The sequence below is a fragment of the Nelumbo lutea genome, chromosome 5 (genome assembly GCF_056320005.1).
Source record: "Nelumbo lutea isolate HS-2025 chromosome 5, American lotus-T2T, whole genome shotgun sequence".
Classification (NCBI taxonomy): Eukaryota; Viridiplantae; Streptophyta; class Magnoliopsida; order Proteales; family Nelumbonaceae; genus Nelumbo; species Nelumbo lutea.
This window is the reverse complement of record NC_142688.1, coordinates 4,560,370-4,588,135: the sequence shown is the minus strand read 5'-3', so window position 1 is coordinate 4,588,135 and position 27,766 is coordinate 4,560,370. Positions and strand designations below refer to the sequence as shown.

General features: G+C 44.2%; 3 protein-coding genes across 3 annotated transcripts; 1 reads left to right on the top strand and 2 right to left on the bottom strand.

Moving 5' to 3' along the window:
- Positions 1-1,865: 1,865 nt before the first annotated feature.
- On the bottom strand, positions 1,866-7,044 carry LOC148849945 (uncharacterized). The gene is made up of 3 exons (XM_088947003.1): positions 3,087-7,044; positions 2,589-3,013; positions 1,866-2,514 (listed from the first exon to the last, which is right to left on the bottom strand). The coding sequence occupies exons 1-3, from the start codon at positions 3,388-3,390 to the stop codon at positions 2,272-2,274; spliced, it is 972 nt and encodes a 323-aa protein (XP_088803129.1). The 5' UTR covers positions 3,391-7,044; the 3' UTR covers positions 1,866-2,271.
- A 7,371-nt stretch (positions 7,045-14,415) lies between these two features.
- Positions 14,416-16,690, top strand: LOC148849944 (Tetratricopeptide repeat (TPR)-like superfamily protein). The gene is made up of 4 exons (XM_088944041.1): positions 14,416-14,736; positions 14,857-15,069; positions 15,179-15,334; positions 15,420-16,690. Exons 1-4 carry the CDS (start codon positions 14,563-14,565, stop codon positions 16,362-16,364), a joined length of 1,488 nt encoding a protein of 495 aa, XP_088800167.1. The 5' UTR covers positions 14,416-14,562; the 3' UTR covers positions 16,365-16,690.
- A 234-nt stretch (positions 16,691-16,924) lies between these two features.
- APX3 (ascorbate peroxidase 3) lies at positions 16,925-23,770 on the bottom strand. Its single transcript, XM_088944042.1, has 9 exons — positions 23,000-23,770; positions 22,122-22,246; positions 19,962-20,011; positions 19,226-19,291; positions 19,095-19,143; positions 18,598-18,680; positions 18,422-18,501; positions 18,238-18,340; positions 16,925-17,261 (listed from the first exon to the last, which is right to left on the bottom strand). Exons 1-9 carry the CDS (start codon positions 23,110-23,112, stop codon positions 17,076-17,078), a joined length of 855 nt encoding a protein of 284 aa, XP_088800168.1. The 5' UTR covers positions 23,113-23,770; the 3' UTR covers positions 16,925-17,075.
- Between the last annotated feature and the right edge of the window lie 3,996 nt (positions 23,771-27,766).

Below are 27,766 nucleotides of genomic sequence, written 5' to 3'. Positions count from 1 at the left end.
TGAGGAGCCCTAGATCCTTCACGTGGATGGTTCCTCGAACCAACAAGGCAGCGGGAATGGAATAGTCTTATGCGGCCCGGGCGACACAAAATTAGAATACACACTACGCTTTGAGTTCGCGGCATCCAACAACGAGGCAGAGTACGAAGCACTGATAGCCGGGTTGAACTTAGCGCGAAAGGTAAAGGCAAAGCACTTGGTCATCTGCAACGATTCCCAGCTCGTAGTCAACCAAGTTACGGGCGAGTATGAAGCATGCAAGCTCTCCATGATCATTTATTTGGCGAAAGTAAAAGAGGACCTGCTCAACTTCCAATCACACTTCATCATGCAAATCCTGAAGTCAGAGAACACTGAGGCCAACGCTCTGTCCCGGTTAGCCAGCACAAGTCAAAACAACGTGAGAACCATGTAGATAGAGGATTTACGTCGGCCTAGTATTCTCGGGGGAGCAGAGGAGGTTGCTCTTGTCATCGAAGCAAAGCCAAGCTGGATCGACCCACTCGCGAGCTTCCTGATAGACGGAACCCTCCCTGCAGAACACAATGCGGCCAAGAGGGTGCAGCGCCAGGCAACCAAATACATCATAATAGACGAACAGTTATACCGACGGTCCTACATGCTCCCCTACTTGCATTGCATGCGACCTGCTGAAGCCGAGTTCGTACTCCGTGACACTCACGAAGGCCTGTGCGGCGGACACTTGGGGGGCAGAGCACTCGCCCAAAAAGCACTTCGACAAGGATACTACTGGCCAACGATGAAGGCAGAAGCCGTCAAGCTCGTCAGAAAATGCGACAAGTGTCAGAAACACGCCAATATCCACCATCAGCCTGCTTCCGACCTAAAATACCTCGCCAGCCCGTGGCCCTTTGCACAATGGGGCATCGACCTCCTGGGACCATTCCCGCCAGCAATAGGCGGAAGAAAATTCTTAGTTGTTGCAGTAGATTACTTCACGAAGTGGATAGAAGCCAAACCTCTAGCAACTGTTACGGCCCGGAACATATAGAACTTCTTTTGGAAGAACATAGTATGTCGTTTCGGGTTACCTCGGGTATAATTTCTGACAATGGCAAACAGTTCAAGGATATCAAGTTCCAAGAGTGGTGCCAGAACATGGGGATTCGGCAAAACTTCACCTCAGTCGCACACCTGCAGGCAAATGGTCAGACAGAAGTAATGAACAGAGCCATCTTGCGCGGACTGAAAGCACGTCTGGATCGAGCTAAGGGACTGTGGGTCGAAGAGCTACCAAGTGTCTTGTGAGCTCACCGAACTACAGAAAAAACCACCATGGGAGAAACCCCCTTCAACCTCACCTACGGCACTGAAGCAGTGATCCCGGCGGAAATCGAAGTACCAACATTGCGACTAGAAACGTACGACGACCGGACAAACGGAGATGAGTTACATACCAACCTTGACCTATTGGACGAGGTAAGGGACCTCGCGCATATCCGGACAATGGCCTACCAGCAGCAGGTAGCTCGCTACTTCAATGCCAGAGTAAAGAAACGAAGCTTCCGAGTCGGTGATCTGGTCCTTCGTAAGATTATGGTGCCCGAACCCGATGTGGGAAAACTTGGACCAAACTGGGAAGGGCCCTATAAAGTAAAGAGAGCGCTCGGGGGTGCATACGAGCTCGAAACCTTGGAAGGCAAACAAGTACCTCAAGCGTGGAACATCGTGAACTTAAGGCGATACTACCTATAAACCGCTAAACGAAGTGGATGAAATTAGGTCCTATGGGCCACAATGCAGAGCCAAGAGAAACATCGGCGTAAACAAGCAAAGAAAAGGGCATATTATCAGCTCAGCAAAAAACCAGTTCGCTGCAAAAGACTTACGGCAAAATAGGTCGCGGAAGTATAATAACCCGAACAAGTGGCCATCAGAAGGCACTTACAAAAAAAAAATGTTACATGCCCGGAGCTACTTCTTCGCCATCAGAAGGCACTTCAAGAACACCCAAAGGCCTTGCCTCTCCTTCAGAGTCTGGCTCGCCATCGGCAGCATTGGCCATCTCCTTAGTTATACGCGAAGTGGATATGGCACTAACATCAAGGTCGGGGTACGTGTTCCAGATCATCCACCGGCTCAGTTTGAACCCCCTCCTATAAGAATCCACCATCAGATCGTCAAAACCCGGAGAGGCAATGTAGTCTTCAACGGCCTTCTTCTTGGCGTCTTCAATGCCTTGGGAAAAAATCTGATTTTTCTCCCTGATGTCCTCCTGAAGATATTCGACTTGATGCTGCAAATCCAAATTCAAGTCTGCCATGTGCTTGACAATGACCCCATGGCCTCGGCATCACGCTGAGACCTCGCCTGCATGGCCATTGCGACGCGAGCAGCCTCTTCGGCAGCATAAGCGGCCGCCTCAGCAGCTCGGGTATTCACCTCTGCAGCACGGAAAGTCTCTTCAGCAGCATGAGCGGCAGCCTCAGCAGCTCGTGCCTGTCGCGAGCTCCTCTCCACTTGGGCTGCTAAGGCATGAATTGAAGAATTCACCTACCAAAAGAAACAAGTGAGCAATGACAACAAAAGCGACAGAAAATGAAAAAGGTAGACGAAATCTGACTTACCACCATAGCATGAGTTACGGCGCGGCAGGCGACCTGGTTCAAAGGAAGATCGGTCCACGCCGCAATCTCCTCAGGGAAAGTAGCCTCCCTACTCTTCTGAAGAGTGTAGTTCGGCGTCAACACGCTCCTGAACAACCCTTGAGCTCCCGAACCCGAGGGCCCAGCCTGCATATGAGTGGACCCAGAGTGAGCAGGTGCACTTGAGTATGCAGGAGCATCCGTATAAGTGGTCTCAGCGTAAGAAGCCCCGACAGCTTCATGCATCGGTGGAGTCACCTCGGGCTCCCTGGGCAGATCCAGCGTATTGTCTGGAACTTGAGGCTCCTCTTCCGGGGGCAGCTCGGTACGAGTTCGCTTGGCGACCCGCTTCATCTTCATACCTTGGAACAGACACCCCCCACGAGTTCTCTCCGCGTCCATCACACCTGTAGAAACGAGTTCGACATCAGAAAAAATAAAGGAACAAAGCAATAAGAAACCACGGAATTAGAAACCTACCCAAACTCAGGTCGACCGCAATAAGCTTGGCCTCCGTTAAGTAGTAATGGCACTTCAAACCTAGCCGTGCCCATTGCCGGAGAACCTTCACCGTCTCTTTGTCGAGAGTAACACCTGAATCAGGAGCGGCCTCACCCCACCCAGTCTGAAAGGGCCACCCTTGTGCACTTCGCACACCGAAGTAGTCCCGCTTCCACGCCGGGACTTTATTAGGAAGATCGTGCAAAAGCTTAAAGCCCGGGCGAGGAGAAAGGTAATACGCCCGTCTTCCCCCAAGAAGAGAACCCGTCTGTCTCTTGAGCATCAAGATGGAGGAGAATATCTCTAAGTCTAAAGGGAAATTCTGCTCGCCGAACTGGCCCCTTTTGTAATAGCTCGGGATACACTTCGCCGAACTGGCCTCTTTTGTAATAGCTCGGGATACACTTCGCCGAACTGACCCACTTTGTAACAGCTCGGGATACACTTCGCAGAACTGACCCACTTTGTAACAGTTCGGGATACACCTCGCCGAACTGACCTATCCTATAGATACCTCCGAGCTCAAGACCTCGCCTTGCTCAGCACTTCGCATCACCTTCTGGGCACCAAAACCAAACAAGTCGCACCATGCCTGACACTAAGGAAGTCTGTGCCCGAGGGCACCGCGCCTGACTGACTTGGGATCTGACGTTTGGCGGCAGCACTCTAAACGGCCACCTGCCACCGCCACTGACACCGCCATCTCCAGTTAGAAAGACAGTTAGGCAGTGACAGTTCTGTCTCAGCAGAAAGGACGACGGCCGAATTGACAAGCACAAGGGTAATCATACCCAACATGACAAGGGCCTCGGGGCGAGTGCACGAGGTGATTATAAGAGCCCCCTGCCCCCCGACAAATGAGGTATGCAAACTTTGCGCTATCTGGTATTACCTTGCTTTTGAAGGATTCTAACTTGAGCTTCGGAGCCTCTACACCGGGTTCCCCCCGGAGCTTCCCCATCTCCTCCGTTTCAGGTTCCCTGCTACCCCGTTCAGAAGCAACGCCACGGATAGCTAAGACCGGCCGGATCGAGCTCCATCAATTGGCGCCGTCTGTGGGAAAACGCTTCAAAAAGCCTCCCTCCAAACTTCGATAACCCCTTTTCTTCAAAAAACCCAACACTCATGGCCTCCTTCAACAACACCAGACGTGGAATGGAGACAAACGCCACCGGGGAACAACTTCAAGTCCCCGTGGTGTGCGTTGGACAGTTCACCATCCCCCTTTCGGTGGATGGGATCCCCAGCTTGAACGCGCCACAAGCAGTGGCACCCGTAAACCCTCCTACCACAAGCATCCCCTTTCCTCTCCCCATTGAGACAACCTTCACTGAACCGACTGCCGTCCCCCTGGCAGCCAGCCAAAACCGGTTGGACGACCTGATGCAGTTCATGCGGGCAATGCAAGCCCAAATGCAACAGTTATAGCAGCACCAGCTTCACCAGCACCAAGTACTGCACAACATCTCCCAGTATCACTATCAACAGCAGTTCCCCCAACTTCCACTGAACCAACCACTACTTCCACCTCGCCACCCCGCTCCGAGGCCGGTCAAGGCCTCCCCGCAAGATGGACGCCTCCACCAGGCGAAGGCCTCCCGGCCCCAGAACCCCCCTAACAGCCAGGCATCGTCCCCAGGCCGAAGAGAGAAAAATGTCATCCCCGCCTCGCAACCCGCAGGCAGGTCAGAAACTTCGCCTGCGAGGTCGGCACCCCGGCGCTCCAAGCCCGAGCTCCCGCTCACCGAAAACCGATTCGACATCCTGGCGGCAGACTACCAGCATTCCGGACCCATCGAGCTCGGTAACACGGAGGCCAGCAGCGCCAGTACAAGGCCCGCTCAGCAGTGAAGGCGCCGACGAAGTCGCCGAACCGTCACCCATGCCTTGTTGGAATTCAGAGGCAAAGACACGAGCTCGGACGAGGTAGGGGCTGCCCCAATTCTCTCGGTTCCTTCCCCCCTCACATCAGAACTCCTGGCGGTCCTCTTACCCAAAGACTTCAAGCTCCCACCTTTGGACAAGTACGACGGGTCCTTCGACCCCAATGACCACGTTGACGCCTTTCAGTCCCAAATGCACCTCGCCAGGGCCAGCGAATCGTGCATGTACGTGGCCTTTACCACCACCCTCAAGGGGGTAGCCCACACTTGGTACAAGAACCTGGCCCCCGGGTCGATAAAGTGTTGGGCCCAATTCGTGCAGGTCTTCACCGCACACTTCGTCACCAGCCAACGGTGCCCCAAAACAGAGGAAAGCATCTTCGGAGTAGTCCAAAGAGAAGGAGAATCCATCCGGGGCTACACCAAGCGATTCAACGAAGCATGCTTGCAGATACCGCAGTTGGACCCCACAGTGCAGCTCGCGGCGGCCAAAAGAGGGGTGACGCACAAAGAATTCAAATGGCACATGGTGGCAAACCAGCCCGCAACCGTGGCCGAGTTCCTTAAGCTCGCGGATAAGTTCATGAGGACAGAGGAAGAAATCAACCAACGGACTGAAGGCGAGAACGAGAAAAGAAAGAGAGAAGGCGAGCTCTCCAAACCGGTGGACAGAAAAAACCCGACCCGGGAGCCGAAGCCGAACCAGTCGTTCTGGGCTCCCCTAGCAGTTTGGACGGACTACATGTCGTTAAACACGAGGCGGACGGAGATCTTAATGACGATCAAAGATGCCCCATACGTGAAGTGGCCACCTCGCCTAAAGGGAAATCCGAACGAGAGAAATAAGAATTTGTATTGTAGTTTCCATAGAGACCATGGTCATAGTACCGAGCAGTGTAATAACCTCTGGGACAAGATAGAGGGGCTCATCCGTCGCGGATACTTGAGAAACTTTGTACAGCACAACAATAATAACAATAAGGCAGGTCGGCAAGGGGAGCACGAAAAGGATGCCCCCGAGTCTAGCAACAGACCTGTCGAACCGTTGCAGCGGGAGCCTCCGGAAGAGAGGCCAGTTCGGGGAACCATCCACGTAATCATGGGAGGTTCGGTGGTAGCGGGGTGTACCTCGGCAACAGCCCGGAATTCAGTTCGCGAAGCGACCCTCGAAGAATGAAACCCCCCAAAGAGACCAAAGACCGAAGAACCAATCATCTTCACGGAGGACGATGCGCGAGGGGTCCACTACCCCCATGATGACGCGCTTGTCATTAAACTAAGGATCAACGACTTCGAGGTCAGGTGCGTACTCATAGATTCGGGCAGCTCAGCAGACATCCTCTTCAAATCAGCATTTGACTAGCTGCAATTACAGAGGAGCGAGCTGAAGCCCGCGAACACTCCCCTGGTGGGTTTCAGCGGAGAGGAAGTCAGGCCCCTCGAAAAAATAACCGTCCCTGTGGAAGTCGGCACATGGCCTTGTGCAGTCAGACTCAACCATGATTTCCTGGTAGTCGCGACCCCCTCCCCATACAATGCTATAATAGGGCGGCCGATCACGCATATCCTACGGGCGGCGGTCTCCACCTACTATTTGGCCATGAAGTTCTTTACGGACTTCGGTGTAGGGGTAGCGCGGGGGGACCAGCTCGAGTCCCACAAGTGTTATGTTGCCGCCCTGAAGGGAAAAACCAAGGTGGCCAACGACCTCGAACTAGAGCGGCCTGTGGAGCAAGGTGAGGAACGAGCTTCACCCACGGAGGAAACGGTCGCAATCCCGACTTCGGCTACGGACCCAGCTCGCACACTTCAAATCGGAGCTTCCATCGAGGATCCCCTACGAACCGAACTGGTGAGTTTTTTACTTCAAAATTTAGATATTTTTGCCTGGTCCGCGGCCGACATGCCCGGCATTAGCCCCAGACTGATAACTCACAAACTTAATACTGACCCTGTAGTCAGACCCGTTAGACAATAGAAACGAAACTTTGCCCCATAACGCTGAAGGGCGGTCGACGAGGAGGTCGAGAAGCTCCTCGTAACAAACTTCATAAGAGAAGTCCATTACCCGAGCTGGGTGGCCAACCCGGTGTTGGTAAAAAAGGCAAACAGCAAGTGGCGCATGTGCGTCAACTACACCGACCTGAACCAAGATTGACCGAAAGATTGCTTCCCCCTCCCAAGAATTGACCGCCTAGTGGACGCGACCTCGGGAAACAAGTTGCTAAGCTTCCTGGACGCCTACTCGGGCTACAACCAAGTCAGGATGGACCCATCCGATGAGGAAAAAACCAGCTTCATAACCGAGTTCGGCCTGTATTGCTACAAGGTCATGCCCTTCGGACTAAAAAATGCGGGGGCGATTTTCCAAAGACTTGTAAATAGGCTATTTCGGCCCCTAATTGGCACGAAGATAGAGTGCTATGTAGACGACATGGTCGCCAAGACTCAGTTTTCACAAGAATTAATACAAGACTTAGACTCTGTCTTCCAAATCCTGCGTTGGTTTAGCATGAAATTGAACCCCAACAAATGTGCCTTCGGCGTCACCTCGGGCAAGTTCCTAGGATACATTGTCAGTCAGCACGGTATTGAGGCCAACCCGGACAAAATAAAAGCCATTCTAGATATGAGACCACCACGGAAAGTAAAAGAAGTTCAGAGGCTAAACGGCCGCATAGCCACTCTAAGCCGCTTCATGTCCAAATCAGCAGACCGCTGCCTACCTTTCTTCAAAGCAATCAAAGGCAAAGGGTTCGAGTGGACCCAGGACTGCCAGCTCGCGTTCGATGAGCTAAAAGGTTACCTCGCTAGTGTGCCAACCTTAGCCCGGCCCGAGGTGGGCGAGGTCTTAGAACTGTACCTCTCGGCAAGCGACGAGGTGGTCAGTTCGGTACTAATAAAAGAAACAGACCGGGTCCAGCGACCCATCTATTATGTTAGTAAAATTTTGCAGGGAGCAGAGGCAAGGTACCCGCAGATAGAAAAACTAGCATACGCCCTAGTGACAGCAGCTCGGAAACTCCGCCCATACTTCCAGGCTCACACCGTCATCGTCCAGACTGACAAACGTCTGAGACAAGTTTTACTCAAACCCGAGGTTTCCGGTCGACTGACGAAATGGGCCATCGAACTCAGCGAGTATGACCTCCAGTACAAACCAAGAACCGCTATTAAGGCCCAAGCTTTGGCAGATTTTATCGTCGAGTGCACTTTCAGCCACAAAGCCCCACAGGTCGAGCCCGAGGTCCCCAATTCGGGCGAACCCGGAGATCCCGAGCCCATAGAGTCCGAACCCCGTGAAGTAGTAGCCAGTGTGGCATCTCTCCTGGTTAGGCGAAGCACGAACTGGGATGAGGAGCCCTGGATCCTTCACGTGGATGGTTCCTCGAACCGGCAAGGCAGCGGAGTTGGAATAGTCTTGTGCGGCCCGGGCGGCACAAAATTAGAATACGCACTATGCTTTGAGTTCGCGGCATCCAACAACGAGGCAGAGTACAAAGCACTGATCGCCGGACTGGACCTAGCGCGAAAGGTAAAGGCAAAACACTTGGTCATCTGCAGCGATTCTCAGCTCGTGGTCAACCAAGTTACAGGCGAGTACGAAGCACGCAAGCTCTCCATGATTGCATATTTGGCCAAAGTAAAAGAAGGCCTGCTCAACTTCCAGTCACACAGGCAAATCTCGAGGTCAGAGAACACTAAGGCCGACGCCCTGTCCCGGTTAGCCAGTACAAGTCACAACAATATGAGAACTGTTTACATAGAGGACTTACCTCGGCCTAGTATTCTCGGGGGGACAGAGGAGGTCGCTCCCGTCTTGGAGGCAGAGCCGAGCTAGATTGACCCACTCGCGAGCTTCTTGATAGACGGAACCCTCCCTGCAAAACGCAATGCAGCCAAGAGGGTGCAGCGCCAGGCAGCCAAATACGTCATAATAGACGAACGGTTATACCGACGGTCCTACACGCTCCCCTACTTGCGTTGCCTGCGACTTGCCGAAGCCGAGTTCATACTCTGCAACACTCATGAAGGCCTGTGCGGCGGACACTTGGGGGGCAGAGCACTCGCCCAAAAAGCACTTTGACAAGGATATTACTGGCCAACGATGAAGGCAGAAGCTGTCGAGCTCGTCAGAAAATGCGACAAGTGTCAGAAGCACACCAATATCCACCATCAACCTGCCTCCGACCTCAAATACCTCGCCATCCCATGGCCCTTTGCACAATGGGGCATCGACCTCTTGGGGCCATTCCCACCCGCAACAGGTGGAAGAAAATTCCTAGTTGTTGCAGTAGATTACTTTACGAAGTGGATAGAAGTCGAACCTCTGGCAATTGTTACGGCTCGAAACATACAGAACTTCTTTTGGAAGAACATAGTATGTCGATTCGGGTTACCTCGGGTACTAATCTCCGACAACGGCAAGCAGTTCGAGGATATCAAGTTCCAAGAGTGGTGCCAGAACATGGGGATTCGGCAAAACTTCACGTCAGTCACGCACCCACAAGCAAACGGTCAGACGGAAGTAATGAACAGAGCCATCCTGCGCGAACTGAAAGCACGTCTGGATCGAGCTAAGGGATTGTGGGCCGAAGAGCTACAAAGTGTCTTGTGGGCTCACCGAACTACCGAAAAAACCGCCACGGGAGAAACCCCCTTCAACATCACCTACGGCACTGAAGCAGTGATCCCGACGGAAATTGAAGTGCCAACATTGAGATTAGAAACATACGACGATCGGACGAACGGAGACGAGTTATGTACCAACCTCGACCTATTGGACGAGGTAAGGGACCTCGCGCACATCCGAACAGCGGCATACCAGCAGCAGGTAGCTCGCTACTACAATAGCAGAGTAAAGCAACGAAGCTTCCGGTCGGTGACCTGGTCCTTCGTAAGATTATGGTGCCCGACCCCGGTGTGGGCTAGCTCGGACCTAACTGGGAAGGGCCATATAAAGTAAAAAGAGCGCTCGGGGGGGGGGGGGGGGCATACGAACTTGAAACCTTGGAAGGCAAACAAGTACCTCGAGCGTGGAACATCGTGAACTTAAGGCGATACTAATAAACCACCAAACGAAGTGGACGAAATCAGGTCTTATGTGCCACGATGCAAGCCAAGAGAAACCTCGGCGTAAACACGCAAAGAAGTTGAGCATATTATCAGCTCGGCAAAAAACCAGTTCGCGGCAGAACAGGTCGCGGAAGTATAATAACCCGGACAAAGTGACCGACAAAGAATCAGTTCGGGGAAAAAAGAACACGGGCAAAAAGACTATTTATTCCATTGCAAGAAACATGAGTACAATGGCCATCAGAAAGGACTTACAAAAAAAAAAATTACATGCCCGGAGCCACATCTTCGCCATCAGAAGGCACTTCAACAACACCTGAAGGCCCTGCCTCTCCTTCAGAGTCCGGCTCGCCATCGGCAGCATTGGCCATCTCCTGAGTTATACGCGAAGTGGATATGGCACTTACATCGAGGTCGGGGTACGTATTCCGGATCATCCACCTGCTCAACTTGAACCCCCTCCTGTAAGAATCCACCATCAGATCGTCAAAACGCGGAGAGGCAATATAGTCCTCAACTGCCTTCTTCTTGGCGTCTTCAATGCCTTGGGAAAAAATCTGTGTTCTCTCCCTGATGTCCTCCTGAAGATATTCGACTTGATGCTACAAATCCAACTTCAAGTCTGCCATATGCTTGACAACTACCCCCATGGCTTCGGCGTCATGCTGAGACCTTGCCTGCCTGGCCATCGCGACGCGAGCAGCTTCTTCAGCAGCGTAAGCAGCCGCCTCAACAACCCGGGTATTTGCCTCTGCAGTAAAAGCAATAGAAAATGAAAAAAGAAGACGGAATCTAACTTACCACCATGGCATGTGTTACAGCGCGGCAAGCGACTTGATTCAAGGGAAGATCAGTCCACGCCGCGACCTCCTCTGGGAAAGTAGCGTCCCTACTCTTCTAAAGAGCGTAGTTCGGCGTCAACACGCTCCTGAACTCCCCTTGAGCTCCCGAGCCCGAGGGCCCAGCCCGCGTATGAGCGAACCCGGAGTGAGCAGGAGCACTTGAGTATGCAGGAGCACCCGTATGAGTGGTCTCAGCGTAAGGCGCCCCGGCAGTTTCGTGCATCGGTGGAGTCACTTCGGGCTCCCTGGGCAGATCCTCCGACATATGGTCTGGAACTTGGGACTCCTCATCCAGGGGCAGCTCGATACGAGTTCGCTTGGCGACCCACTTCCTCCTCTTCATACCTTGGAACAAACGCCCACCGCGAGTTCTCTCCGCGTCCATCACACCTGCAGAAACGAGTTCGACATCAGAAAAAAAAAACGAAAAGAACAGAGCAAGCAAGAAAACCGCATAGCTAGAAACCTACCCGAACTCAGGCCGGCTGCAATAAGCTTGGCCTCCGTTAAGTAGTGGTGGCACTTTAAACCTTACCGTGCCCATTGTCGGAGGCTCTTCACCGTCTCTTTATCGAGAGTCACACCTAAATCAGGAACGGCCTCACCCCACACAGTCTGAAAGGCCATCCTTGTGCACTTCGCATGCCGAAGTAGTCCCGCTTCCACGCCGGGACCTTATTAGGAAGATCGTGCAGAAGCTTAAAACCCTGGCGAGGAGAAAGGTAATATGCCCGTCTCCCCCCAGGAAGAGAACCCGCCTGTCTCTTGAGCATCAAGATAGAGGAGAATATCTCTAAGTCCAAGAAGAAGTTCTGCTCGCAAAAAAGGGAAACTGTCCCCACCAAGTTCCGAATAGAGTTCGGATGAAGTTGGCCAATGGTGACACCGAAGTGGTTTATAACTTCGACGAGAAGGGGATGGAAAGGAAGTCGCAACCCCGCAGCGAGCTGCTCTCGAAAAATCACGATCTCGTCAGGACCGTGTTCCCAAGGAAAGCTACCCGAAGGAATAAAATATGTGTACCCCCCAGGAATGTTGTAAGACATAAGTATGGATTGAAGCCCCTCAGGCATCATGGTCGAAGGACCAAACCTGTCTAGCATCCGACCTCGGCGGGAAGTAGACGCCAAACTGCCCGAAGCGACTCGGCCTACTGGTTCATAGTCCTCAAGCTCCACCTCAGGATCACTGAGGCAATCGGGGGACACGGCTCGGTTGGTGGAACCTACGTCGGCCCTACTCGAAAAATCGTCTGAGCTATCAAAGCTAGACATTGGGGAAAAAGATGGATTCAGGAAAGTACTCGCCGGAAAGTTTGAAGAACAAGCCAAAGAACTGTGAAGGCTATATAACCAGCCTTGACGCGTGCTGGAAAAGACTTGGACGCGAGCTGAAGGGTTGGACGCGAGCTCAGTAGACAAACCGCAGAAGTGACAAACCGACTGGGGTCCCCCACTATTTATAGCTACAGTAACCAAGAATCGACCGTGCAGATCGAAGACGATCTGACAGCCCACGTTCTTACTGACCGCACGACCCTTAAAGTCGAGACGTGATTGGCGCACGTCTTTCCGAAAAAAGTGAAACATCAGCGCACGTCTTTTTGAAACCGACGTCGCTTCGACACGCGTCTTTCGAAACTAACGCGCCGCACGTCTCCCTAACAGTCGCCTGCACACGTACAGCAGTGGCGCGCCTTTTTGAAATGACCCGCTGTCACGTCCCAGCGGCGCGAATTGGTTTGAAATTTAAAACGCGCGCTGTCACAACCATCAGCATTCTTGAGAGCACGTTTCCAGCCTTCTCGGAAACCGAAAGAACCCTAACAAAAGCAACTCGCGTAGTGAAGATTCGAAGGGCGGGACAAATCCACCTACTACCTCGCGAAACTCCCCGCACCATGGCAAGACCCCCGGCGTAAGGAGTGGGGGGCAATTGATGAAGGAAGATTTGGCCCGACCTCTCTATTATGTGACATGTGGCAGAAACAACAGCTCGGCAAAAGGGGCCAAGCCTAGGCGGGAACAAGGGGACACCAGTGGACTGAACTCCCTACGGGGGGCCCGAACTCACCCTTTGTAACAGCTCGGGATACACCTCGCCGAACTGGCCCACTTTGTAACAGCTCGGGATACACTTCGCCGAACTGACCCACTTTGTAACAGCTTGGGATACACTTCGCCGAACTGACCCACTTTGTAACAGTTCGGGATACACCTCGCCGAACTGACCTGCCCTATAGATACCTCCGAGCTCAAGACCTCGCCTTGCTCAGCACTTCGCATCACCTTCTGGGCACCAAAACCAAACAAGTCGCACCATGCCTGACACTAAGGAAGTCCGTGCCCGAGGGCACCGCGCCTGACTGACTTGGGATCTGACATTTGGCAGCAGCACTCTAAACGGCCACCTGCCACCGCCACTGACACCGCCATCTCCAGTTAGAAAGACAGTTAGGCAGTGATGGTTCTGTCTCAGCAGAAAGGACGGCGGCCGAATTGGCAAACACATGGGTAATCATACCCGACCTGACAAGGGCCTCGGGGCGAGTGCACGAGGTGATTATAAGAACCCCCTGCCCTCCGACAAACGAGGTATGCAAACTTTGCGCTATCTGGTATTACCTTGCTTTTGAAGGATTCTAACTTGAGCTTCAGAGCCTCTACACCGGTTTCCCCCTGGAGCTTCCCCATCTCCTCCGTTTCAGGTTCCCTGCTACCCCGTTCAGAAGCAAGGCCGCGGACAGCTAAAACCGGCCGGATCGCGCTCCATCACTACCCAAATAAACACTTATTTTTAAGCACTATCAAACATGGCCTTCGCCCAAATTTGAACCAATAAAGAGCCAGACCAGAAGCCCCACAACTTACCATCATCTCCTCAGTTAATACGATCAGATCCACCATTGAATAGATACCATCCCATCTGAAAAATATCCATTCAGCAAAATATCGGCTTAGGTTTTTTTTTTTTTTTCTACAAAACGTATGCCTTAAAGCAAATATTGGAGGTACCGACAAGACACTACAGCCGTGTATCAGGAATATCTTCCCCTTGAATGATAACTGAGATGTTCCCGATTCGTAGCTGTAGACTGTAGTAAACATCGCTATTCGCTAGCGTCACGGAGGCGGAGGTCCCCAATCACAAAAGGACAAAATATGAAGATTGGGTATCTGTGCAAAACAACTCCGTAAAAACTAACTATAGTTACGGCCTTACGGTTACGGGTATCACATCATTCCCAGATACACTCACCCTCATGATGCTGTCGATTATATCCGGCCGTCCATAGCGATGTTTGGAACTGGTCCACATGTACTTTTCTCAGCGTGAGATCTATTGGGGACGATCAACCTTAGATCCACTGTATACTTCTCCAAATATAATAGATTGAGCAACGCTTCGTGAAGAATTACCAATAGACATAACGGCTAGTTTTGGAACGGTAACTCCAACGGTCGAATAATTCGAAAATTCTTCTCATATCAACGCCTCGTTCACCAAGGGAATGTAGATCTTCTCTCCAGTCTCTGCTCTGTTCTCTCTCAACTTGACTCTACTCTCTCTCTCTCCCTCTATCTTTCTCATCTCCGTTTCTCTCTTCCATAGAACTGCTTCATCTGTACAAACTGCAGAAACCCTTCAACTAGGATGATGATGCAGGATCTATGGAACGCCGCCCAACCTGGTCTCAGACCTTCAAAATCTGCTCCTTGTTCACCAGTCAAGCCTTTGGGGGTCGCCAGAACTCGCTCGGAGTCCTTTCATGTCACTCACAAAGTTCCTGTTGGAGATACTCCTTACGTAAGGGCAAAAAATGTTCAGGCAAGATTTCGAAACCCAAATGTCCATTTCAAGATTGTGTCTTTCCCAATTCCCAGTTGTTATGTGTTCGATTTTATCTGACGAGAAAGCCTTTCGTTTTTGAATGGTTATGTGGATCAGTTGGTGGATAAGGACCCTGAGAGAGCAATTCCACTGTTCTGGGCTGCAATCAATGCCGGAGATAGAGTTGACAGTGCTCTGAAAGACATGGCTATTGTAATGAAGCAACAAAACAGGGCTGAAGAAGCCATTGAAGCCATCAAGTCACTGAGGAGTAGGTGTTCAGATCAAGCCCAGGAGTCTCTGGATAATATTCTTCTGGATCTTTACAAGGTTTCTATAATTTCCTATTCTTTCTTCTCTAGCTTTTTTATGGTGTCTCAGACAGACTGGGGAGGAGAATTCCATGGACTGAAAAGCGATTCTTTTTCCTTATCTGCAGAGATGCGGGAGATTAGATGATCAAGTTGCACTTCTGAAACACAAATTGTACTTGATTCAACAAGGAATGGCTTTCAATGGAAAGCGTACCAAGACTGCTAGATCCCAAGGGAAGAAATTTCAGGTTTCAGTGGAGCAAGAAGCAACGAGGTTACTGGTACGTGTTCCCTTTCCACAACTTTGTTACTCCTCCTTGAAACTTCTTAATTTATTAATATGTGGAGGGGAAATGGGCATTGCAGGGAAACTTGGGGTGGGCACTCATGCAGCAGAACAATTATGTTGAAGCAGAAGATGCATATAGACGGGCGCTTATGATTGCACCCGATAATAACAAGATGTGCAATCTGGGTATCTGCTTAATGAAGCAAGGGAGAATTGCTGAGGCCAAAGAAACACTGGGACGAGTGAGACCCGCTGTAGCAGATGGCCCAAGAGGGGTAGATTCACATCTCAAAGCCTTTGAAAGGGCCCAACAGATGCTTCTTGACCTAGAGTCAGAACTGATGAATAAAGGAGTTGACAGGGTTGAACAGAGTCGGCTCTTTGATACCTACCTGGGTTCGTCCTCCATTTGGCAACCTCAGCCTTGCAAGGAGCAGCAGCCCACTGTTCTGTCCCTGTCCTCCACCACCGCTAATACAACAAAGCTACACCTACAAGATGATTTTGCTGACGAGAATATTGATTCAAATAGAGTACCCAACCAGGCTGTTCCGTCTCATAGGAGCATGAAACCTGTAATTCCACCATCAGGAGGAAATTCACTCAACATCGACGCACCACCATTCTATTCATCCAAGTTAGTAAAAGAGCCAAGTCCGGGCCATTTCCATGACCCTCTGGGAAGCCTCAAGAGGACCAGATCCGGCAATGCCGCAGCTGCAACCAAGGAGAATATATGGGAACCACACTTGACAAAACGCACTTCATTTACTGCTGTAGAGCAGCCAGAACAGAAGAGCAGGAGACGATCTCTTTGCAATGAAGAAGGTGGGGACGAGTGGACAGAGCTATTGCCTGATAGTAAGGACTTTGAAGAGGCCATAATTGCAGCAATTCTTGGTCCCTCTAATGAGATGCCCAAGACTGATGGTATTAACCACCCTGGAATCTGCCAGAGAAAAATCGACAAGAGGCTGAAGGTTTTTCAAGATATCACACTCTCCTTGAGCCCAAGAGCCTGACCGAAACGTACTACTAACTTCACTAGTTTTTTTACCCTCTAAAATTAATTATTTGTAGGTTGGAGATGAACTTGTTCTCCCTGGCTCCCATTCCCGTAGAGAGGAAAGGAGTGTGCTGCTGCTGCTGCTGCGTTGGTTACTGCTCTGGCATTGGTCAGTTGATTTGTTGCTTGCCGTTCTCATTGAATTCAGTCTTTCTCACAGAAGGCATAGTTTTGCCTCCATAATAAACTAATGGTACAACCACAATAAATTGTATTGACTTTGGGTCTGCAATTGAAAATTCCGGTTATCATATATAAAAATCATGGGCAGTCTTGCATGTATCTTTTTTCCCTCCTAGTCCTGACACAGTTGAAGCACTATTATCCCTTCCCCATTCCGACAACTTGAAAACGAACCATAGTTGTCAATTAAAAACTCAAGCTACTGCTGTAATTTGTGAAGAGAGCCGCCAGATAAATTCAATTTGGTGTTTGTGAACGAGTAGCGTTGTTGCAAAGGGAGCTGAACTATTTTATCACTAGCTTGTGGGTCAATGTCACAAATTGGTGTATGACTTTGATCAAGCAGATAATATAGGTTTTATTATTAATATTATCAATAGAAAATATGAGCAGCCTTCTTTGTCCTGGCTGGATATGTGCCACATTCCACCAACTCTTTCTAGGATAATTGACATGTCCAAAGAACGTGTATCAAACCACCTTTTCACTTGATCCTTCTATTAACTTCATAAAGGTAACTCAGGATCACAACTGCTGCTGCAACTGCCACTCCCACAGCACTTTGCGCCAATATTGCAGTATTATTTTTTGCCTCCACCTTGGGGGAAAACCCTAATTCCGAAAGTTTTTTGTGTGATTCAGCATAGTCTCTGAAAAACGCATCCTCATCCTGCCAAAGTGAAAAGGTCCAGTATTAGAACTCTCAAAATCTTCTTGACTAGCACTCCCACTTAGTTTATTCAAGCTGCAAATTCCCAAAATCTTCAAAATATCAGTATCGCGTATCATATCGGAAAGCTCTAACAAGTTTGATACACTTTGGGGATAATCATGAATACAGTAGAAAATAACCCTGAATCTAATGTTGAAATAACTATAAATAAGGTATAAATGCACATTTTAATAGTTTACATGAAAATATACATCAACCAGTGTTTGAGCTTCAATCAAACTAAAAATTCATATAAAACACACATCAAATGGTTACATCAATGAGTTTTTTTTTCCTTTTGGGTTAAATGTTATATCTTATTATAGCTCTCTTAGCATGAAATCGTTTAGAGTAACAAAATAAATTATTTTCTAAACTTTGGTTTTTCTTAAAAATTAATAAAAATATTCATTTGTGACAACTTTTTCTTAGATCAATGAGTTATCCATTATAGTTCTTTCCTACAATGAAAATCATTTATAACATATAAAAATATTGTTTTATAATTTTTGTAATTTTCTAATATTTTGGGAAAAATCCATAGATCCAACAAGTTTGGGCCATCAATGTAGTATACATGTAAGTGGTCCAAAGACTCCAGACTATTGAAACAACCTATAAAAACGTCAAAATGTTTGGATGAATAATAGCAATTAGTGGACCTATGCCGGCAGTCAAAACTTTTAATGGTGGTCATGACTGCAGCCATAGGTCCTGAACAGCATCGTGTTAATCCACCCATGCTGTGTGCCGTGCCTTCAGATACCAATACGTGGTGTATTGTATCAATATTTTGGACCTAAATGTAATATTTGAGGGAGTAAACACAACAAACATTTATCATGTACATTTCCATTTCCAGAAATGGTCCATACAAAAGAAAAATGCTCAACTATGGTTACTTTTTTTAAGTCACAATAACAGATAATATTACCTTTGCATACAGCTCGACATAACGACGGAACTCAGGAACCTCCAACAATGCTTTGTCTGTTGGAAGCTTCAATAGTCCTTCTGATTCCCCTTTCAACAACTCCCTGATTACAATATTTATAAACAATCACTGTATGAAATAAATATACCCGTAAAAGTCACTCGAGTTCACATTAATATCTTACACAAAATAGGAATTATCAAATTTGAGTGGCTCCTTGGTCCATGGTCCATCAAAGCCTGATCTTTCTGGGTGTGCCCTTCCCTGAAATACCAAAATCAACCAAACTATGTTAGCTTTGATACATCAGGCACATATAAACATCCGGGATTTTAGATACAAACATGCAGAGATTAGTACCAGTGTGTGACCCCCAGATAGTGCCACAATATCTTTGTCCGATAGACCCATCCGATAAAAGACATCCCTCAAATGTTTTACACCTACAGCAAACTCATCTCAGATATCTCAGTTTAATTTCACACCTACAGCAAACAATTATTTTTGTCCTCGAGTTGGGAAAGAGTGTTGGCATGGACGTGTGCTGTAAAAGTAAGGTGCCATTAATTACCCACATCTAGTAGCTCTTATCAGGCCCCAATCACTAGCAAGATGGGCAAATGCCTAAACTCACTTTCTTCTAAGAGGCAATCCCAAGATCAAATGATTTATGCATCAACCCTCATCTTCAGGTCCCTGACCAGCCCAAAGAGATATGCCCAAGTTCTCTTGGGGTAAATGTGGTCCATATGCACTCCTTAGAACAACCATTGCTTTTTTTAATGAAGCCTATGGAAGTAACAAACAGGTTGGAGTTCAAATAGGAATAGGAATATATTAAGGTGGAGTTTTGAAACCTTGTTTTGCATCTGGAAGGCGCCCTTCTTTGGGAGAAATATTTGAGTCCTGATAGAAATACCGAAATGGTTAGTAACAGAAGTAACTAGATAATAAGCTGTTTCTCCCATGATAAGCAGTATTAGTGTACCTTTCTACCAGGAACAAAATCAATGGTGGGGCCTCCGGTAACCTCAACAGCAACAACCCCAGCAAGCTGCAATTGCAATGCATTTAAAATGAGTTGCTCAATTTTCAAATTATCAAAAAGGAAAAAGACTCGTTCTTCAAAACAATATAGATATTTAATCAAAAGTGGTTCATGCAAAGGTGAACCACTGGCGTTCACATTTAGCATGCCAAATAATATGAATGGTTCAAAACATCTTTTAGTATTTCATATCAAGATACCAGTGTCAGACATCTTCCATCATATTTAATAGGGAAGTGCATTGTGTAATTCTAGTCATGAATCTGGAGATCCATGTTATCTAACTTAACATTATTATAACAACTGGGGTTCCTAAGCACACAAAGTAGAAAATACAAGTTTCATGGATTAACAAAACTCTTACTTGAATCAACAGTCAGAAAGGAAGATCAAAGAAGATAGTGATTTCATTGCTCTCCTGTTTAGCTAATACTTTTTATTAATTTTTCACAGCAGTGTAATTCTTGCTCCATTATCTCATTCCTTCTACCCAAGAAATTATGCAGGCAAACTGAAGGCCTTATATAAAATTTCAGATGCCATACTCTTATTCCTTCCACTCAAGAAATTATGCAGGTAAACCAAAGGTACATACTATATAAAATTTCAGATGTCATATTGGATCATGAGAACTTTTCAAATAACAAAATCACAATCAGATTCCTCCTACAATCACCTGATACAGGTCCGCATATGTAATCTTTGGATATTTTGCCTTCACTTCCTCTGAAATCAGAAATAAAGGAACAAACTGTTAAAAATACAACAATTGTAACTTTTTTTATAAATACACTACAATTTTAACTTCCAACTCATGCAAAACTGGATATTCTTATCGATCAAAAATAGTTGGACTACTTAGATTATGCATGACCATAATCTACTTTTAACTTAGTTTAGGTTATGCATGACCATATCTGTAAAACTGTTATGAAAAAGAACATATTGAAGACTACTTTTAACATTTCTAATACAGCAATGTTTGATAGGCAATTGTTATCCACTCTAACCCAATCAGATTATGTCAAATTTCAGATATGATTTCATTGTTTAGGTTTTGACAACTTTTGAATCTCCTAAATCAAATTATTTTTATGAGGCAATTGCTTCATTTAAATTTGGGCACTAATATTTCATAATTACTTTGATAAAAACAAAAAATTGCTGATACATTTATAACACCTGATGAATGGAAGACTACTTAGATTCACATGAAGGCGGTCATCAACTCAACAGGGCCAGTACCTCAATAAAATCTATGCTTTAGGGGAAAATCCTGGTATCAATTATTTGACACTTGTGACAAATAGTACAATAAACAAAGCATATGAATAAGAGAAAATACACACACACACACACACACAAGTCTATGCTTACACATCAACTTTAAATCACCATAATACCAAAATCAGGCAGATTGAATAAGTTAGGTGCTTATGGTACATGTGTATTCTTTACATTGGTTGAAAGTATAAACATTACATTTTTATCTTGATTATACATTTCTCTCAAAATCAATCAAACCAAGAGATGACTAAATTCAGAAAAAAAAAAAAAAAGGCAAAAGTGCATTTCAATAAATTTTGTGGTTTGTAGTGAATGGCAGTTCCCCCCCCCCCCCTTTTTTTTTGAGAGAGAGAAAGTATTGTATTACTCATAAAACAGCAAAAAACACCAATCTGCACAGCAAGGCACTGTGCAGTGGTCCATGTATTCTCTATACATTTCTATCCTGTGCGCATAGATACAAAAAGAGAACTGTACTCAAAAAAATAACTATTAAGGTTTACTGCTAAAGCTTTTTATGTGTTCCCACCCAAGAATACAATTTACCCCAAAATTCTTTCAACAGGGCATTCATCTGATCTGTGGTTGTTTTCAAATAACCATCTATTTCTTTCCACTCAAATAATCCATACCACTGTTGCTGGCCCTACTTCCCATATCGCCTTACCTTCTTTACATAAGCCCTTCAGCTGCCAACTCCATAATAGTCGGCCAGATTATTTGGAAAACAAAACTGAACTTCAAAAAGACCAAGTAGTTTTGCCCATAAACTTCTAGCCAGTCTGCAATGAATAAGAAGATGATCCAAATCTTCGGAAGCTCCCCTACACATTATACATCTGCTAGGTTCCACACTCAGACCTTTTCTTGCTAAGATATCCTCTGTTAGACACTTCCCTAAACATAGACATTTCCATGATGCCCTGTTGGAACTTGAAACTTGAAAGATCCCCAAGTTGGCAAGGATCAACAGATACAACATTGCAAAATTCTCCGACAGCACATTTCTTTTGATGTCTCATGATTTCTATTATCAAGACAAGTGGTTCTGATCTACAAGTACAGGTGTATTCCTTTACAATCAATTTCTTTTCATACCACTTCTTCTCCAAAAATGCATAGCCACCACAACTAACTTATATTTTAAGAGGAGAACTTCTAAGAATACCCAGGCTCATGAATGATCATTTCTGTAGCCATGACAGGCGTCAATCTCTTTTAACTTCATACAACTAAAGCTAATCAACTAGGTTTCTCCTTAGTCGTTTTCTTTACAGTAATCAATTTAAGCATTTAGTTAGAATTTCTGTCTTTTCTTCCTCTAGTCCAAAGGTGCATGGTTCTCCGGATTTGTTTCTAGTCTATGAACAGAAACACATAAGACATTACTGATCTGTGCATGCTTTACTAAGCTCCTAGAATAAATCCTTTAATGAAAATGATAAGATGTAACAGTAAATTAAAATCCCTAAATTGCAAAGTCATCAATTATCATGTACCCCAAATGTTCAGCTTGGAGACACTGAACATAGTGAATAGCAAAGCTCACCACAAAGATCAATTGCTATTTTTAAGCCATTGTTTGCGCCATGCCTGTACTCTTCCTCATTCCTAATTGAGCCATTAGGGCCACCTGTCTTAGACGAAGCATCATAAGTGCCTGCATCATGCCACCTACGATAACAAAATTGCCCCTAATATTAATTAATATGGTCATCCAATAAATATTGTAAAATTCAAGTGAGATGGTATCATCCACTAGCTACATGAAGGCATTTTTTTCTTTCTGAAACTATCTACATGAGGACGATTAAACACTAAGCACAAATAAGTATATGATGAAATAAAACAACTTTTTTGTTTTTGATAAATAAGTTCAAAGAACAGCAAGTATTTAACAAGGGTCTTCAAATGAGCGGGCTGGACTATTCGGATTCAAATACAACTAACACCAAAGCACTCCTAACTTAAAATGGAATCAGGAGTTCTCATATTTGTAATGAATAAAAATTTTAAGGCATAATTCTATACAGCAACTCTCGAATAAATTGGAATCAGCAAACATATACTTACAACTCTCGAATAAGTAAGAAAAAGAAGTAAATAATCTACAATTTGGGAATTTAAGTATAAGACCAAGACCCAATTGCCACGACAGAGACGGAACAAAATGAGATGACACTTAACAGACATGAAAAACAAGGACAAACTATTGATACAATACCTAAAAAATATACAGAAAATTAATGAAGAAAAAAAGAGTCAGCTACAAGGAAGTAGATAAACCCAAAAACTAAGAAAAAACCCGTGAAGACAAAAATCCAATTGAAAACACACACACACACAGAAGTATAGAACTAACAGAGAGAAGTTAGGAGAGAACCAATTGAACATTAAGCCAGGAAGAAGATAAAAATGAGCACTTACGCCAAACGAAGCATGATAGGCGCACAGTTTTTGCTGGAGATGAGCGCACGCAGATCCCGACGAGCCTTCTCAATTTGCTTGAGGTATTCCGCGTCAACTACAGGCCCCGCCATTTCCACTCGCTCAAAATGGCGCAGGAAAGCAAGAAAAGGAACCGAAGAGCGAGGAGCGAGAACCGGAATTGGACCTCAACAACTTATAGAATTCAAGAGAGGGAACTCCAAGCCGATGACTATTGGACTGAAGCAATGGATTCGAATACCGAAACAAGAAGCAAAGGATTGATTAGGTTTAGCCTTGGTGAGTTTTCGAGAGAACCAAAGAAAGCCAGCTCAGCGAAGAAATGGGTGAAGGATCTGGAGATACTGTTTGGGCTGTTATTGGTAGTTTTTCCATTAAAATAAAAACAAAAAAAAAAAAAGGAAAAGAAAAGAAAAGTTGGGGATCCCCATTTCTTTTTGTTCTTTCTCATTTTCTTTGAAACTTATTTTCTGAGACCGGTCTCATGTGAGAGCTTGCCTGAAAACCACCAGATATCCAGATTAGATTAAACTTGGGGTTCACATACATTGCTTATTCCAATCGGACAGTAGATGATGGCAGATTTACGTGAAGCCGGTCTGTCTGACCTCCTTATTCTTATATTGGGCTTCGGCCCACGAAGTTAGAACGAACGGTTTCGTCATCCACGCTTCTGACCAATCCAAATCCAATTCTCACGTCTATCCTCCTCCATTTTACATCACGAAAAAAGAAAAGATAAAATTGTCATATTTGTCATGATAGATAATAATATCAAAATAGTTATGAAAGTTTGAGCCAAAAAATAATAAATAAACAGATAGTTATGACTTATGTCCATTGTCGTCCGTATGTTTTATGGAGCGTCCAGAATCCAGATTCTTTGCCTCGTGGGCTTTTTCTCATTCTCTGAATCACGACCTTAACTTAAGCTCAGCTCAGTTTGAAAGGAGTACAAATAGGTAGAGTGCATTTAGGTTTAAAGTATGGATACGTACGAACAGACATCGGGTGTTTCGATACTTCAGAATTTTTTCTTTAGGCTGTATTTAATTGCAATTTAAGTAAATTTGGTGTAAATGATTTGAGTGTATATTTTGACCTATTTTTATTTTAAATTTTAACTTATTTTGTTTGATTTCAGTATAAATGGAATTAATTAAGACGAAGCAGAATAAAGTAAAACCCAAAACAAAATTAAATAAGAATATGTATTTTGACATTTGCACTCCCATGCATTTTGTACTAGTGCAAATAAATTTACAAACACAACGTTAGTTCTTTTAAATGTTTTAGGGGTCTTTTTAGGCTTATCTGAAAGTGTCCAAATTCTAAAACACTTCTTATTTGGGGTTTCCAAAAGTTATTAATATGGGGCATATCATATCAAAATTTTGAACCATAAGTTGTGTTTCCTTGTGGTGCAATTTTCATTTGCACTGGTGTAAATGTAATGAAATGCAAATAGGCTGAGTGTGAATCTAGCTTATTTTTGTTTTATATTTGGCCTTGTCATGTTTATTTGTGAAAAGTATAATAGGAAGTAAAATAGTTTGGTCCCACTTTGTATGCAAGAGAACTGAGGTGGGAGCATTATTTGTTTGGGAGTAAGGTAGGGAGCAAGATGATGTAGCCCCCACGTTATATGAGAGAGAATTGGGATAGGAAGAAGGTGGTATTCTGCATCCGGTTTTGAGATGCAAAACTTACACTGCTAGTGAGTGCAAATGAGAAAAAGTACAAACTTTGTATCAAGTAAGAGTGTAAATTATGGGCTGCTGTTGGTAAAAGTATAAATGCAATATGAACAGTTCATGAAAATGCAAAGTTGATTTGGTTTTGTATTGACAAATTTTGCTCTCTTACCAAACATGTTTGTTGTGATGGGTACAAACACAAATTTTAACATTGGAATCTACTTTTTTCACGTTAATCAACTTTAAGCGCAAAGTTTGCATCCTATTTTGGGAATCAAACTTTGCTCCCATTTTGAATGCAAACATGTCATTAAAAAAAAATGTTGTCACTTTCAATACAAAAACGTGTTATTACCAAATGCCTGCAAATCTGAACCATAGTACAAATTTGCTTCAATTCAGTGTTTGTCCCCTTACCAAATGTAGGGTTAAATGCAAAACCTTGTATGTATATATATATATATATATATATATATATATATATATATATATATATAGTGTGTGTGTGTGTGTGTGTGTGTGTGTGAATTCTATGTGATGATAATGATATTAATAATTTATCCAAAATTTTATGCATTTTTTATTTTTTATTATTAATTGGGTGCAGATTGTCAAATCCAAATATGATTACATGAACACCTTGTCCAAATATGTGATAAAGTTGTAAAGTTTCAAGTGTCATTGGTAGGTCTACTTTTGTGGCTAGATTGTTTTTGTAATGTTTTACCTTGCAAGTGTATCTATTTTTTGTTCATTTATAAAAAACGTAAGGTTTAAATAAAGAGAATTGAATTAGGTGAAAAGTAGTAGTTCAATTTACAATTTAAACCTCACAATTAAAGGGGCTAATCAAAAGAAAGTTTCACAATCTTATTCATACTTTTAATAGTAATGTAAATATAGAATTATAGATGATTTCAATTTTTTATAGTTCTTTTGCATTTCTATGTTAAAAATAATTTTGATATGCCACACTTATTTTTTTGCAAAAAATATGTATTTTTTTAATTTTTTGTATTTTTATATTCTATTATTTTTATTATTTATTAATGACATTAAAGGTTAACACATTAAATCCAAAAGATGAACTATTGATCTTTGTCAAATAGTAAAATAATTTCATTTTCGGTTAGTCCTAAATTATGTATATTGTTTTTATCATCAATAAAAACAATTTTTTTATTACACTTATTTTTTAATTTGATTAATAAAAAATCATAAACGTGTTTGATTTTTTTTTACGTTTCTGTAATTTTGTATATTTACTTCATAGGTTGATCAATTTGATTTGGTTGGTTGAATTATTTAGCCATTACTTGATAAATAATGGTTTTGTTTTTAGGAGAACAGCAGTTCAGCCTAGGGTCAAAATTCTTAGGCCCAAAGTACAGTTAGGGTAGGTGCCAACTTGGAATTTATGCCAATTCAATGGGTGGTGTATAGAATGGAGGTAGTTGACAATTTGAATTTTTATAGGTATGTAGTGGAATTCAAATATCTACAATGGGCATGTCCATACTTTTCCGTTTGTGTTTTTTCAGTTAGTTTTAAACTATATAGGTTTATATTCTTAAAAAATATTAACATAAATTTAATTAGTAACATTTATTAGTAAGAATAACTTAAATATATAATTTATTAAGAAAAAATATGAATTAATGCCTTAAGTATAAGAGTTAATGAGAGGGGATTAAATGAGATAAAAGCTAATAATTTATATTATATTTTCAACTATTGCAATTAGAGATTGACTAAATATACACGTATGGGCATTTTAATAGCCATTAAAAAAGTCATTAAAACCATAATAAAATGTCTTTTATGCCCTTTATTAGACAACAAAAATATAAGATATTTTTAGTCCAAAAAAAACTTTCACTCTACATCCACACTTATATATATATATATATATATATATATATATAGTACTCTTTTTCACGTGAGCCTTACTTTTTTAGCCCATCCTCCATCCTTGTCTTAACCCCTCTACCCTAGTAGTGGCAGTGGCATTTGAACTACCATCAGTTGGTTGGTTCATTTTCATGTTGGTTTAATATAATTATTGTGCAAAACTTACCTATTTGTCCATATTTAAATTCAAATTTGATCCCTTGTAATACCAGCATTGTCTTAAGTAGTCACATGTTAAAGTTTCCAACAAGTTATTTTCAGTTATTTTCAAGATATGTAATGTTAAAATTAATTTTAGTTTATTTTTTTAATAGTATATAAAATTTCTATCATTTTGAGTTATATTTGTCAATGGCATTCAATATCAAATTGCAATCTGAATTCATTTAAAATCTAATGGACAACAAGTGATTCAAATTTGAATATAAATGGATTAAATTTAGATAATACCAACATCCATTTTGATTTGATCTATTTGCAATCCTATGCGGACAAAATTGCCCTATGTGGGGCACACATGTGAATTCAGTAGTTTGATCTTCACTCTATGACTTGATTCATATTACTACCGAGTCAACTTAAGGAATTATTATCATAACCACACCAATAAGCGTTGGGAAATAAGTGCTTTTTCACCAAATGCTCGTGCTTATTAGAATAAACTATTGTATTTAAGCACTTATTCAATAAACATTTTTTTTTTCAAATAAACACTCTCAAAATTGCCTAAATCCTAACCAACTTGAGAATGTTCTAGAAAGTAGAAACTCTTCTTCCAAGCACGCATGAACTCACATGCATAGTTCCCCTGTATGTAAATAGGGTGGTCCTTTAGCGGGGACTTCTAAAACCATTTCTTCCACAATCCTTACCATCTTCCCTAATTGGGGTCTTGTTTTTCTGATACCTAGCGGCTGTTTGACATTGTAGCCGTTTCCTGGAGCAACGGTGTCACATCAGCGTCATGTAGGAAAAAATGGTACTCCAGGAAACAATCATTTGTTTGGAACTGTTTTTTCGTAGAAAACTGTGTTCTAAGCGATGCCTTGAAAATCGAGAAAACATGGCTTGGAGCAATACCAATTTTGGTGTTTCCTGGAACTGTAGCTCGTTATTGTCAACAAGACAGTGATGTGAC